This window comes from Haliotis cracherodii, unplaced genomic scaffold (assembly GCF_022045235.1).
Source record: "Haliotis cracherodii isolate W230 unplaced genomic scaffold, xgHalCrac1.p SCAF_3, whole genome shotgun sequence".
Lineage (NCBI taxonomy): Eukaryota > Metazoa > Mollusca > Gastropoda > Lepetellida > Haliotidae > Haliotis > Haliotis cracherodii.
The window spans coordinates 24,042,982-24,055,857 of record NW_027266286.1 but is presented as its reverse complement, the minus strand read 5'-3'; the positions used below and the strand labels follow the sequence as shown (position 1 = coordinate 24,055,857).

The following is a 12,876-nucleotide window of genomic DNA, read 5'->3' as shown; positions in this document are numbered from 1 at the left end:
ATAACTGTGACCTCTGTCACATCGGGACTACTTTTTTTATTCATAAAACATCGCGAGACGTCATTCATTTTGCAACTACAAGGCAGAACTGAAGAAATTCATGAGAACGAGAGATATTTACAAACACTTTATTAAACCAAACAGGATAGTCAAATTCGGTTTGCATTCTATATAAGTTATGCATAGAGCTTTTACAGACATTATTAATATATTCGAGCTGTATCCATTTACAATGTACGACTACCGATCAAGAGAGCGAGGGTCCCCATGAGCATGACGCATCGGACCACTTTCGATTTGATTTAACGTAAAATGGTAAACGGGGAAAATGAAGTCTGTTTAAACTATCTTGACAAATATCTAGACTTACTTAGGATGATCCGGTTGTGTCATCAGTGTCCCCTTCGAAGCGTATTTTGTGGCGCTGTTTCGGGAGGTGTTCATAAATGAACGTACACGACTGCACGACTAGATCACTAAAAGTGAACAGTTACGATACAAATCATTCGAAAACTCCGTGGAAGTGTGCTTAACTTCTGATTTTACGGCCCCAAACATCCCAAATGTGAACAATAACATTCCCTCTCTCTAGCGTAAAACACTGTGAGTAGATCATGGTTGTCTTTTCTTAATCCGGTGGCGACCTTGCCCTTCGATCGTTCGAATCTGTCACTGACATGCAAGCAGACTTCAGTTTGTTGATTTTCAAGAGTTCAGTATTTAGTGGTACAGTTAACATGAATGTCTTTGGCGAACACTCTGATTTCCCTCTTCCAAAATGGTACGTACATGATATAAATTCAGCTGATAGATCAAGGAAACCGAACCATGACGGGACCCAGGCAGGGCGAGTGACCGACTGTTGGTCCGATATTCAAGGCGCGGCGCTAATGGAACTATTCTTATAGGTGTCCTGCGTACTAACAACATCGCGCTTGAATTAACATTAGTTGAAGAATTTCCTCCAAAAGGATCTTGAGCGTCGGTGTTGTTTTGTTTGCAAACACAACTGCAGGCGCCTGTTGTTAATGCGTATGCATAGAAAAGTCAACAATGCCCATATTTGGGCATATATCAATATTCATGCGAAGTTTGGTCTGTCACGAACGCAAGTTGTTATGTATTTACACTAACGAGAATGAGTGTAGTATTCTCTATATATCTAATGGGCTTTTGAAACAAATACCTTATTCTGAATAGCATGTTAATTATTATGAAAATGTATTCATGAAAAGGCATTGAAAGAGTCAAAATTCTCCAATATGTAATACAAGCATCGAAACTATATATTCTTCAGCTACAGCTGTAAAACCAGAAGGAAATTAACTTAAAACTTGATTGCAACTATGTAAACGTGTGGCAGACTATTTCATTTTTCAACAGTCTGAAACATAAATATTTTTGTCTTAAATTTTAAGGAACAATGGTTGGAAATGGTCAAATGATTGGCATTTCACAGAAAATCAATGGCTAGCTATACCTGTAAGTAAAAGCATATCGTTGCTCTCAGCAAGACACGTCTTGTTGAGGAGGGACAGCTGAAAGAGCATCAAGGAGATCTGGGCAGGAGATTCTGGAGTGGGCAAGCCACAGACGAGCGGCGCGAAGCTGGAGTTACAGCTTCAGTCTCCTAGTAAGAGTGGGGGTAAGGGTGGCCCAGTCGTCTAAGGCGCCGCGATTCGCTGTGCAGAGTTGCGTCACTTGGGCAAGCCAGAAACCTATGATTGGGGGTTCGAATCCCAGTTCGACCCGATTATGTTTCTAGGTTTGTCAGCTACCGTATCACTTCGGGCTTTCCCCCAACATCAAGTTGACACACTGCGAAATAACTGGAATACTGTTAAAAGCGGCGTTAAACCCAATTCACTCACTCTTAGTCAGAGTAGCTGATCATACTCGGCATCTTCAATGCCAGGGTAGGCTCGGACCACCAGACCTGAAAGGACGTAATCGGCAAGACCAGCATTGGTGGACGTAACAGCAAATGTCCCCTTCTCCTGCAATGTTGTGCATGAACTCTTGCTCACCAACACAGGTTTTCGTCTCCCCACCCGTAACGTGATGTCATGGATGCATTATTGCTCTAAGCACTGGCATCTCATTGACTATTTCATCGTCAGGAAGAGGGGCAGGATTTCAGGCGACCAAGTCCATGCGAGTCACCGACTGCTGGGCTGACCATCGACTCATCATCTCAAAGATGAAAATCAGAATCCTAAACCAGCGGCGCCTTAGTGGATAGCCAGTACCAAAGTGCATGAATACTCTACGCTTGAAGACAGGCTTCCTTTCCGACACTGTTTATGCAACAGCCTTTGAGACCCTTGGTACCACCCTTGGTAGTCAACCATGAAATTGATAATCTACCTTCCCTACACGAAGCAGAGAATGCCATACATCAGCTATCAAGTGGCACAGCTCCAGAGGCTTATGCAATACCACATGAAATCTACAAGCTTGTCGGAAAACACAGATGCGGGATACAATGATACAACGGTTCCAGTCCATAGGGACATGGGAGCCGTCCAACAAGACTTCAAAGAGGCTTCCGTTGTACACCTGTTCAAACGAAAGGGCAACAGACAGGCATGTGATGACAACAGGGCCATCTCACTTGCTGCATTGCTGGGAAGGTCCAAACCAGAATACTCCTCAACCGCCTCATCAAACACATCGAATAAGACCTGCTGCCAGAGAAAATGTGGCTTCCGAAAGGAGCATGGTACCACTGACATGGTGTTTGCTACACACCAGCCGCAGGAGAAATGTCAGGAACCAAATGTCGACCACTTTCACCACTTTTATAGACCTTATGAAAGCGTTCAACACTGTCAGTCGGGAGGCTCTCTGGAAGTCTATAAGCAAGTTTGGATGCCCATTGATCCAGGCAGTCGAGCAGTTCAATGACGGCGTCCAGGCTCATCCAGTCTCAAGACATAAATATTAAGACAATGCATACACATATCAAGACAATGCATACAAATATAAAGACAAATAGTAAGACAACACATAAATATACGAGAACAACACATACATTATAGTCCTAAAAAAAGAAACGCAAAACGGATATTCTTGGTCATAAAAGCAAAATTATTGGACCAAGAAGTGCAAAATGAAGAGGGTTCATGTGTTATAGTGTCAGTGACAAATTTCCCGGATCAAAATGATCACAACAAGGACATGCAAACCATTAGTCGGGAAACACGTAGGATTTGCAAAAACGCACCATGGAGTTTCACGTACTGCACGTGCCTGGCATCTGCGTCAATCGAACATTGACAGTTCAACAATATGCCAAGATTAACAGAAGTGCAACGAAACAACGTCATAGCCCGCTTGTAGGCAAGGGAATCCCGATCAGCTGTAGCCAGGGTTTCCAATGTAGTGCCCAGTAACATCAACAGGCTATGAGATCGGTTTCAACAGCATGGGTCAACACGTGATCGCCGAAGGTCGGGACAACCAAGAGTAACCACCCTCGCCCAAGGTCGCTACATCGCTACGCCACGAACGTGCAAAGACGACCACAACCACCTCAACCGCATCCCAAATACCAGGACTGCGCAGAATCTCCGACCAGACCGTACGAAACCGTTTGAGAACAGCAGGTCTACGAACAAGATGTCATGTTCGATGCGTCATTTTGAGTCGACAACATCGTCAACAACGAATGCATTGGTGTCGTCAACACAGGGTATGGCCTCAACTGCGATTGAGAATCAAGATTTCTCCTCCATCGAGGGGATGGAAGAGCATGCGTCTACCGACGTCGGGGAGAACGTTACGCCGGAAACTGCGTACAGGAAGTGGACAGGTTTGGTAGGGGTAGCGTTGTGATGTGGGCGCCTATCTCTCATCATGGCAGGGCAGGTTTGGTCCATGTCCAGGGCAATCTTACGGCTCAACGATACATCAATGAAATTGAAATCCTACCACGCGTCCTCCCAATTGCAACCAACGATAACGGTGTATTCCAGCAGGACAACGCTCGACCGCATACAGCACGGATCAAAAGAGCCTGCCCACACAACCACAATGTTGGTGCTCTCCCCTGGCCCTCCAGATACCCGAATTTAAACCCGATAGGACACCTGTGGGATGTTTTGGATAGACGGCTACGCTGACGTCAACTACACCCCAAGACGTTGCAGCAGTTGGCTTTTGCGTTGCAGGACGTGTGGGCTATCATTTCCCAGGAAGTGATTCGCATATTCGTCTCTTCCATGGGCAGGAGATGTCAGGCCACTGTCGATTCCAACGAGGGACATACGCGTTATGGATGGCAGCTGACCTTCACCTTGGACGTTTCCTATGTACCGATAACTGAGACGACAACAATCACGAAGTGTTCTCTCCACAATATTCTGGTTCAATACCTTGCATTAAGCGAGTGAATGAGTGAGTTAGTATGGTTTTATGCCGCTTTTGGCAATATTCCAGCAATATCACGGCGGGGGACACCAGAAATGGGCTTCACACATTGTACCCATGTCGGAAATCGAACCCAGGGCTTCGGAGTGACGAGCGAACGCTTTAGCCACTAGGGTACCCGACCGCCCCTACAAGTATTAAGACATCACATACAAATATATCTTAAGACAGCACATAGGAATATAAGGACAACCCATACACACACCAAGACGATGCATGAAAATATTAAGACAACATATATACATATTAAAGGCAGCATACAGATGAGGTGAGGTGAAATAAAGTTTAACGTCGCGTCCAGGGTTATTGAACCTATATAGCGACGTGCAGAACGTCTGTGTGTGTGTGTGTGTGTGTGTGTGTGTGTGTGTGTGTGTGTGTGTGTGCGTGTGTGTGTAGCTGCTTGTACTAGTCCGGACTGATGCCGATTTATAGTGTTTTCCTACTGAGATACCATGCCGCAGTTTAACATGAATACCCCTCTCAGACACAGTTTACTGACTCCGAGCCGACCAGAATAACAACAAGTACCATCTTTTAACGTCTTTTGGTATGACACGGCCAGGGATCGAACCCCGGACCTTCCGCTCTCCGGGCGGATGCTCTACCACTAGACCACGGAGGCGGTCGGCAGCACATAGAAAAATAAGACAACCTATACACATGATCAAGACCTGCTGAGAGGTTCAGGGTAAAGGTTGGTTGGTTGGTTGTTTTACGCTGCACTCAATATTTCAGCTGTATGAAGGTGGTCTGTAAACAATCGAGTCATCATCGCAATTGGGATCGATGACATGCATCAACCAAACCAGCGAGCCTGACCACCCGATACCGTTAGTCGCCTCTCACGACAAGCATAATCGGCTTTTACGACAAGCATAGATTGCTGAAGACCTATTCTGAACCGGATCTTCACGGGTCTGAAGCACACGTAAAATAGTAGTTTGAAGTATAGTAAGGGGTTGAGACGGATCTAGTTTTCTATGACCAGAGTTTTATTCATAAAAGTATTAAACCCTTTAGCGGACATGGAATGAGTATAGACACAAGCAGTGAAGACAATAATCAAACACAATCAGCGAACACCTATATAACTGCTCTGTAAAACGTTGCCGGAAATACGACTGCTTATCTGTCAATAATTTCCCAATTTCCGTATCTTGATTCTGCGCCAACAAAGAACATTCTATTTAGATAACCTGCTGTGAAATGAACATATAACAATCATTTGTTTGTTCAGTTTCAATGATAAGGAGGGATGTCAACATAAAAAAATATATTTCATGACATGTTCTTTCTGAACCTCTGACAGATGTCAAAAACATATTCAAAATGTTCAGTCTTCAATATTCACACGTATTGCGATTAACCTTAACACACTTGACATACTAATCTGTTGCCACTCCCTGGTCCCTTTTTATAGAAACATCATAGCTTCCTCTAGCACTTTAAACCAGGGAGATTATACGTGTGACGTCTCTTGCGCTAACAAAAACTTACGCCTTACGATCGCTTTTCAAAATGTGCCCAAAAGAAACGTTTTAATCCGTGTTGCTGATGGTTTAATAATTTTACGGTGAGGTGGATGGGTATACATTTCTTGGTTGTTGACAACGTTATCTGCAGTGCAAAATCTCTACTGCGGAACCGGACTAAAGGAATCAGGTCCATTTTCGCTGTTGACCTAGCAATAATTGAAACATGTGCAGTCCATTTACTATCTTGAGATAACGTGCCCCCCAGATGTTTGTGGGTTTCAACATGTTCAATGGCACTGTTAGCATAGCAAATAGTTGGATAATCCTGTACCTGTTTGTGACTAAAAGGCATGCATTGCCCACTGGTGGAGAGAGAGAAGGTCTTGATTTAGTCTGTCTTCAATTACCATATCAGTAGATGAAGTTCCTATACATGTATCGTCGGCGAATAACCTAGTAATATTTTGAAGCTGATCAGTAATATCATTTATGTAAACTGGAAATAGGAACGGCCCCAGTACAGAGCCCTGTGGGACACCTGCTTTAGTGAATGTTTTACTTGATAAACTACCATTAATAAATACTCTTTGGCAACAGGCTGACAGATAACTACGACACCAAACTAATAATTTACCAGTTATACCATATTGTTGAAGTTTATGCAATATATCTTTGTGCAATACCCTGTCGAATGCCTTAGAAATATCACAGAATATCATACAAAAATATTTATGATCATCAAGTGAATTACAAATTTAAATGTGATGGTAAATTTCAATTAATTGATATGTAGTACAATTGTTTGGCATGAATCCCGATTGGTATTTGGAAAGTAGCTTATTCTCCAGAAAGTAATTATACATTCTTTTAAAAATGAGTCTTTCAAATAGTTTCCAAAGACAAGATAACAGTGAAATATACCTGTAGTTGGAAGGGTTGGATTTATCTCCCTTTTTGTAGAGTTTCCACTGTGATGGGAATGTGCTATGTTCAAGAGACAAATTAAATAACAAGCGTAAAGGATTGGCTATGGACTCCGGGGGGCGCATGGATTAGTGAGCACACAGATTAGGCAATCTGGGCTCACCAGTAATTAGACAATGTGGGTATTAATTGGTTTAGGAAATTACGCGATCTGGGTATACTCCGATATAACCATAATCCATGAGCTCCAGCGGGGGGCAAACTGGTTTCGTTATTGTGTGGTATGAGCTATGACGTAGACCCAAGAGAATAAAGTAAAAAATGAGACCAACGCAAGGCTACAATGATTGGGAAAGTCGAGATTTCCACAGCTGTAGCCTGAAATTAAGAATGGTTCTGTCCTCCTTTTTAATTTTTTAATTTTATTTTGTAGACATGGATAGACCAACCAGGAAAGAAATTGATGGAATATTAATATCACATGTCACCAATAATCCAGTTAAATTCATCACACAATAACATATTAGTATTTGATATTACGAAGGGCATGATCAGGTACATGTTCACTGTAGTAATGTACATACTAGTCAACTTGATTATAATGTTTATTAAAGTGTAGCGCGTCATCAACGATTACTATATGATATCCCAACTTGTCATCGATGTATTGACATCGAACAATGGACGATTATGCGAAATTCTTATTCGAGCTATAAATAGCTTCAACAGGGACAGTACCGGTGTCAGTAAAATTTTTGCAGTTAAAAATATAATCTAAAGGAGCCAAGAACAATATTGTTTTATTAATGCTTTCTTCCTTGGATAGAATTGAGGCAATCTGGGCTTGCCAAATCGTTCTAGACTTGAGCTGGACTCCTTTAAAATGTATTCTCTATGGTCTGGGAGACGTACAAGGGTGTCAGTATCGCATGGAGAACTGACGTTTGGGAGAATGCAGCAGGGGCCATCATGGTTAGTGTAATCGGATATATTGTGGAGTTTCGGGTTTGGGCTGTTTGCTGAATAGAACAAGGGCTCACGGACAAGGGCACAATGTAGCGATTAAAGCATCTCCACCTCTGTTTATATCAGATATGTTATTGTGATTTGAAATCTCTTTTTGAACAATTGCGAGTTATTGTAATTTATTATTGACACTGACCTCGAATATTGACTCGTCACATGATCAGTATTCACCCGTCACGTGATGAATATTGACAAGGTGGCATCTCAGTTTCACATTTCACTGTTCGCAGCCAAGTTACCGTAATCAAAGACGTACATAGATATATTCATCATCAATAACAAGGACCTTGGATTTCTTCAAGAGTGTTCGGGTCAAACAGTTTTGTTTATCTATTTGTTGTTTTATGTTGCACTCAGCAATATTCCAGCTATTTCCAGCGGTTTGTAAATAATCGAGACTGGACAAGACAATCCAGTGATTGATATCATGAGCATCGATCCACGCATTTTGAGGTACGATGACATGCAGCAATAAAATCAGCGAGCCTGACCACCCGATCCCGTTAGTCGCCTCTTCCGACAAGCATAGTCGCCTTTTATGACAAGCATGGATTGCTGAAGATCTATTCCATCACGGATCTTCACGGATCTTCACGGATCTCCAGTCACACATAATAGCTGGCGTTGTCCGTTATTGTAATAAATAAATGATGATTTGTGAAGCATCTCTAATTTCAAAAGTAGTTTGACTGGGACTAATCAGAAGAGAACTATAAAAATGAGGTAAATTTTATGTCCAGTTCCGAGTACAGTTTTCAAGAAGATAACATACAGAAATATTGCTGAAAACATAATTTGGGTTGTACATTTATAAGTTCCTGAATTGTCGTTTGTCTCGATTTTGTATATTCAAACTCAGGTACAGAAGTCGGTGAGAAATCAATGAGAGCTGTTTCTGAAGAAGATGTTGCTATGCAGGTTACTGATATCAGTACCATGCGGATATGCTTATAAGACAGATACATGCCTGTGGTATGATAGCAAGTTTCTCCCTGAGATCATTAAGTCGGATGTCAGCAATGTCTACACCGTCTATAACAATAGATTTACCCGTCCACCGACCTGGACATATGACAGATAACAATTATGCAACAGTGTGTGAATGGAAATAGAATGACATCAAGCTAAACATAAGTCCATATGGGTAAAACTTGATATTGTGATATATACAAAAATAGTATTTCTTTCTTTGACGCCAACCTCCCTTTCTTCGGAAAGAATAATGAGCAATATCACTCCACCTTGGCCCCACAGACATGTAGATGTCAAACCAGATGTATATTAGTTGTTATTCCCAAATATAAAATAGATGTTATCAATGCGTAAGTCCAGCATTTCACATAAAAAAAATTTCAGTGAACTTCAGATGCCATTTGTTTTATGGTTGACATAATTGAATCCGACACCTGGTATCGTCACTATATGATAGTAATCCGAAAACACACGCTCATAATATTTCTGAAGTATATGGAGTGGCTTTTGTCGATTTTATTTTAAATAATGAATCAACATTTAACTTATTTAAGTGATGCGAATTTAGTTAGCCTAAAGTACAGATTATAACACTAGGTTAGTTTTAGATGAATCGACTGTGGGGATCTGTTTGCTTTGGTCAGGGTATGCAAGGATAGGGGCCGTTACTGTAATGGCTTGCTTCAGGTACACTACTTATATTTAACCTGAATGTTCATTCACCACAGGTCAAATATCTTGTTTATTTAGGAAGTCTAGTATTTCCTTGGACAGTCTAGTAACTGAAACTTTAATCTATAAGACTTGTTTGCTATTCAGGCGTGTTTCGTATATCTTATTGTCCAAGAAACGTGCTGTAAGGATAAGCACTCAGGGTTTATTTCTCCCTATTTAGGCCCGTTGGGAGTATTCACTCAAAGAATGGTGAGTTAATTGATTCCCAGGTAATTGGTCGCAGCCAACATAATTGGCTGGCGTGGCATCTTCACAATATCTTGTCAAAGTGTTGTTTTAGTTACTATCTTTGAATACTGTTCTACAATTGCTTAGCTAATGAGCATGTATATTTGCCCTGGTTTAATTAATCAGTGATCATTATCAGTTTAGAATGGGCTTCTGATCCTTTTTGTTGTCGTCTATTGATACAATTATCTCATAGTGACATAATGTAAACTTTTACCACAATTTCAGTTATTACTGTATTCTTATTTAATGATGCAGACGATGCCCTTGACAGTTATTGTATTAAACAGCCTTTTTGAGAACGCAAACCCTATACTGAATGCTGACAATGGAGTTCAAGTCATATTGATCGATCTGTCAACATACAATGTTCCATGTAATGGATGGATTGACAAACACTGCTGGTAACGCCAACAATCCGATGACCTAAGTCGATCGCATATCTCTAACATTTAGAGCAGACGATATCTTTGACAGTTATTAATGCATTACATAACCTTTTAAAAACTCAATACTTATTCTGAATTTTGTGTTGACCAATATCTAGTTAAGTAGTATTTTAGTATTATTCGCCACAGTCTGCTTTGTACATACATTATGTAAATTTTGAGTGAATGTTCTGATTCGTTGTTGTTGGCAAAATATACGTAATATTATGCAAATGTTTAGTGAATGTTCTGGTCCATTGTAGCTAGCTATATACACGCTATATTATACAAATGTTGAGTGAATGTTCTGGTCCGTTGTTGTTAGCTATATACACGCTATATTATACAAATGTTGAGTGAATGTTCTGGTCCATTTTGGGCAAAATTACTCTCCTGGAAATCATCTAAATAATCCTTTCTTGTATACAAATTGTTTTTCAGTGACGACCTATTTGGAAAAAGTAAACATATATGTATTACATATATCAAACGAACTTTTGACGAACTTGGACTTTGCTACATGTACATCTGGTTTTTACAAAAGTCTACAATATTTCTTGGGGTGATCCTTGATCAACACCTCACTTGGCACAAACATATGGAATATGTGGAAAACAGATGTCAAAAAGACCTGAACGTATTACGGGCAATTTCAGGCACATCTTGGGGCACATCGAGGGAGACTCAGCTGGACCTCTACAAATCTCTTATCAGATCAAAAATTGACTATGGTTGTGAGGCTTTTCATTCATCATCAAAAACTGTCTTGAGTTCTGATTCGTTGTTGTTGGCAAAATATACGTTATATTATGCAAATGTTTAGTGGATGTTCTGGTCCATTGTAGCTAGCTATATACACGCTATATTATACAAATGTTGAGTGAATGTTCTGGTCCATTTGGGCAAAATTACTCTCCTGGAAATCATCTAAATTATCCTTTCTTGTATACAAATTGTTTTTCAGTGACGACCTTTTGGGAAAAAGTAAACATATATGTATAACATATATCAAACGAACTTTTGACGAACTTGGACTTTGCTACATGTACATCTGTTTTTTACAAAGCTTTTTAAATCCTACTTATCTAAAACATTTAGTCCATGAAATATTAAATGACGATAACCTACAGTGTTGGACAAGTGCAAGATATAAGACTTCTAATGGAACAATGTATATTATCATAAAAATGATTCCTTATATGTTGAATACCATTTAAGTGTACTGCAGGAAAACGTTTGGCGAGTCTTACTTAAGTTTAGAATTGTAACCACAATCACCCTATTGAAACTTGGTGGAAAAAAATACCTTTAACCAAAAGGAAATGCCCACTTTGTTAATCATCTGACATAGGTGATGAATTCAATTATTTGTTTATTTGTCCATCTGTAGAAAACGAAAGAATACAATTTTTACACAGATTCTACTACATTAAACCCAACATACATAAAATGAATTTACTTTTCAATAATTCACGATTAGGAACATTGAGAAAACTAAACAATCAAGTAACTGTCCCTCTTATTGAGATGCTGTTATATTCTCACAAAAGGAAGATAAAAATATTTCTTAATGATGTTAAACCGAGACACTCTCAATATAATGTATCAGGTTTTCATCAGGCCCATTTGAATACGTGTGTGAGGTTTTGGTATAGGCGTACAATAGATCAGAGTGATAGACTGGAAAGATTGCACTTGAAAGCAGCTGGAATCATTTCTAGGCTACCAAAATATACATCGTGAGCACCATTATATTTTGAAACTGCTTGGAAACGGTTGCAAGAACGTAGACGGAAAAGACAACTTTGTCTTTTATGTAAATATATCACACCGTCGCCCTATCTTACTTAAAACCACCTTTTACCAAATCTCACTGCAACACACGAAAACGTCGTTTTTTCCCGTATATGGTCATTGGACGGAAAAACGACTAAAAATTCATTAAAATTGATTAATTGGTTAGCGTCTAGAAAGTGTCCGGAAAAGCGTCGAGTTTTTCAAGCGTAAAATGGACGGAAAAACAATGCTTTTTGCTCCGCCTTGTACAACTGTTAACGGCCAATCAGATAGCGCTGGTCCCCCGATGCACATGATGTCCAAGGCTTCCTTTCGGAAGCACTAGGTTTCGTATTTTTGGCATGCTTTGCTCTAGTATTTGTCGCGCGCAGTGCAGCGAGATTGACTAGAATTCAGACACGCGCCAAGAAGTCAAACCAAACCATGTTACCAAGTTTATTGAGATAACATATCCATCCGCTATGCACATGCTCTATCGGATAATGGGTTGTGTTTCATTTGGTTATAACAGTTACTAATTTTGTAATGTGAAGTTTACACGATATACGGCTTTTCCATAGGACGAGTGGTGGGTCACATGACGTTTATCACGTGACTGTATTCTTGAAATTACGTAAACACTGACTACTTCCACATTCCTGGGGAAAACCCTGGGAATTCCCTCGTACGCATTTATACAGAAGCGTTGTTTTTCATCATTTAGACCCTTTAATTTTGAACGTAGCGTCTTAGCATACTCTGGGATAAGTCATAGAGTTTGGTTGCATGCCCGTTCAAGGATACCCATCCTAGAGAAAAAAAACCCCAAAAATCTAAACTATCGTAGTGACAATCTACAGCAATCTATGAATTTACCT

The 12,876-nt window shown here is 40.3% G+C and overlaps 1 protein-coding gene across 1 annotated transcript in view; it reads left to right on the top strand.

Annotated features, from left to right (window-relative positions):
- The first annotated feature begins 2,349 nt into the window (after positions 1–2,349).
- Positions 2,350–12,876, top strand: part of LOC139475311 (uncharacterized) — a 33,515-nt gene continuing 22,988 nt past the window's right edge. Inside the window, exons 1-2 of the mRNA XM_071258538.1 lie at positions 2,350–2,865; positions 3,427–3,819. Coding sequence (XP_071114639.1) covers positions 2,350–2,865; positions 3,427–3,819 — 909 coding nt within the window. The remainder of the gene's footprint in view (positions 2,866–3,426; positions 3,820–12,876) is intronic.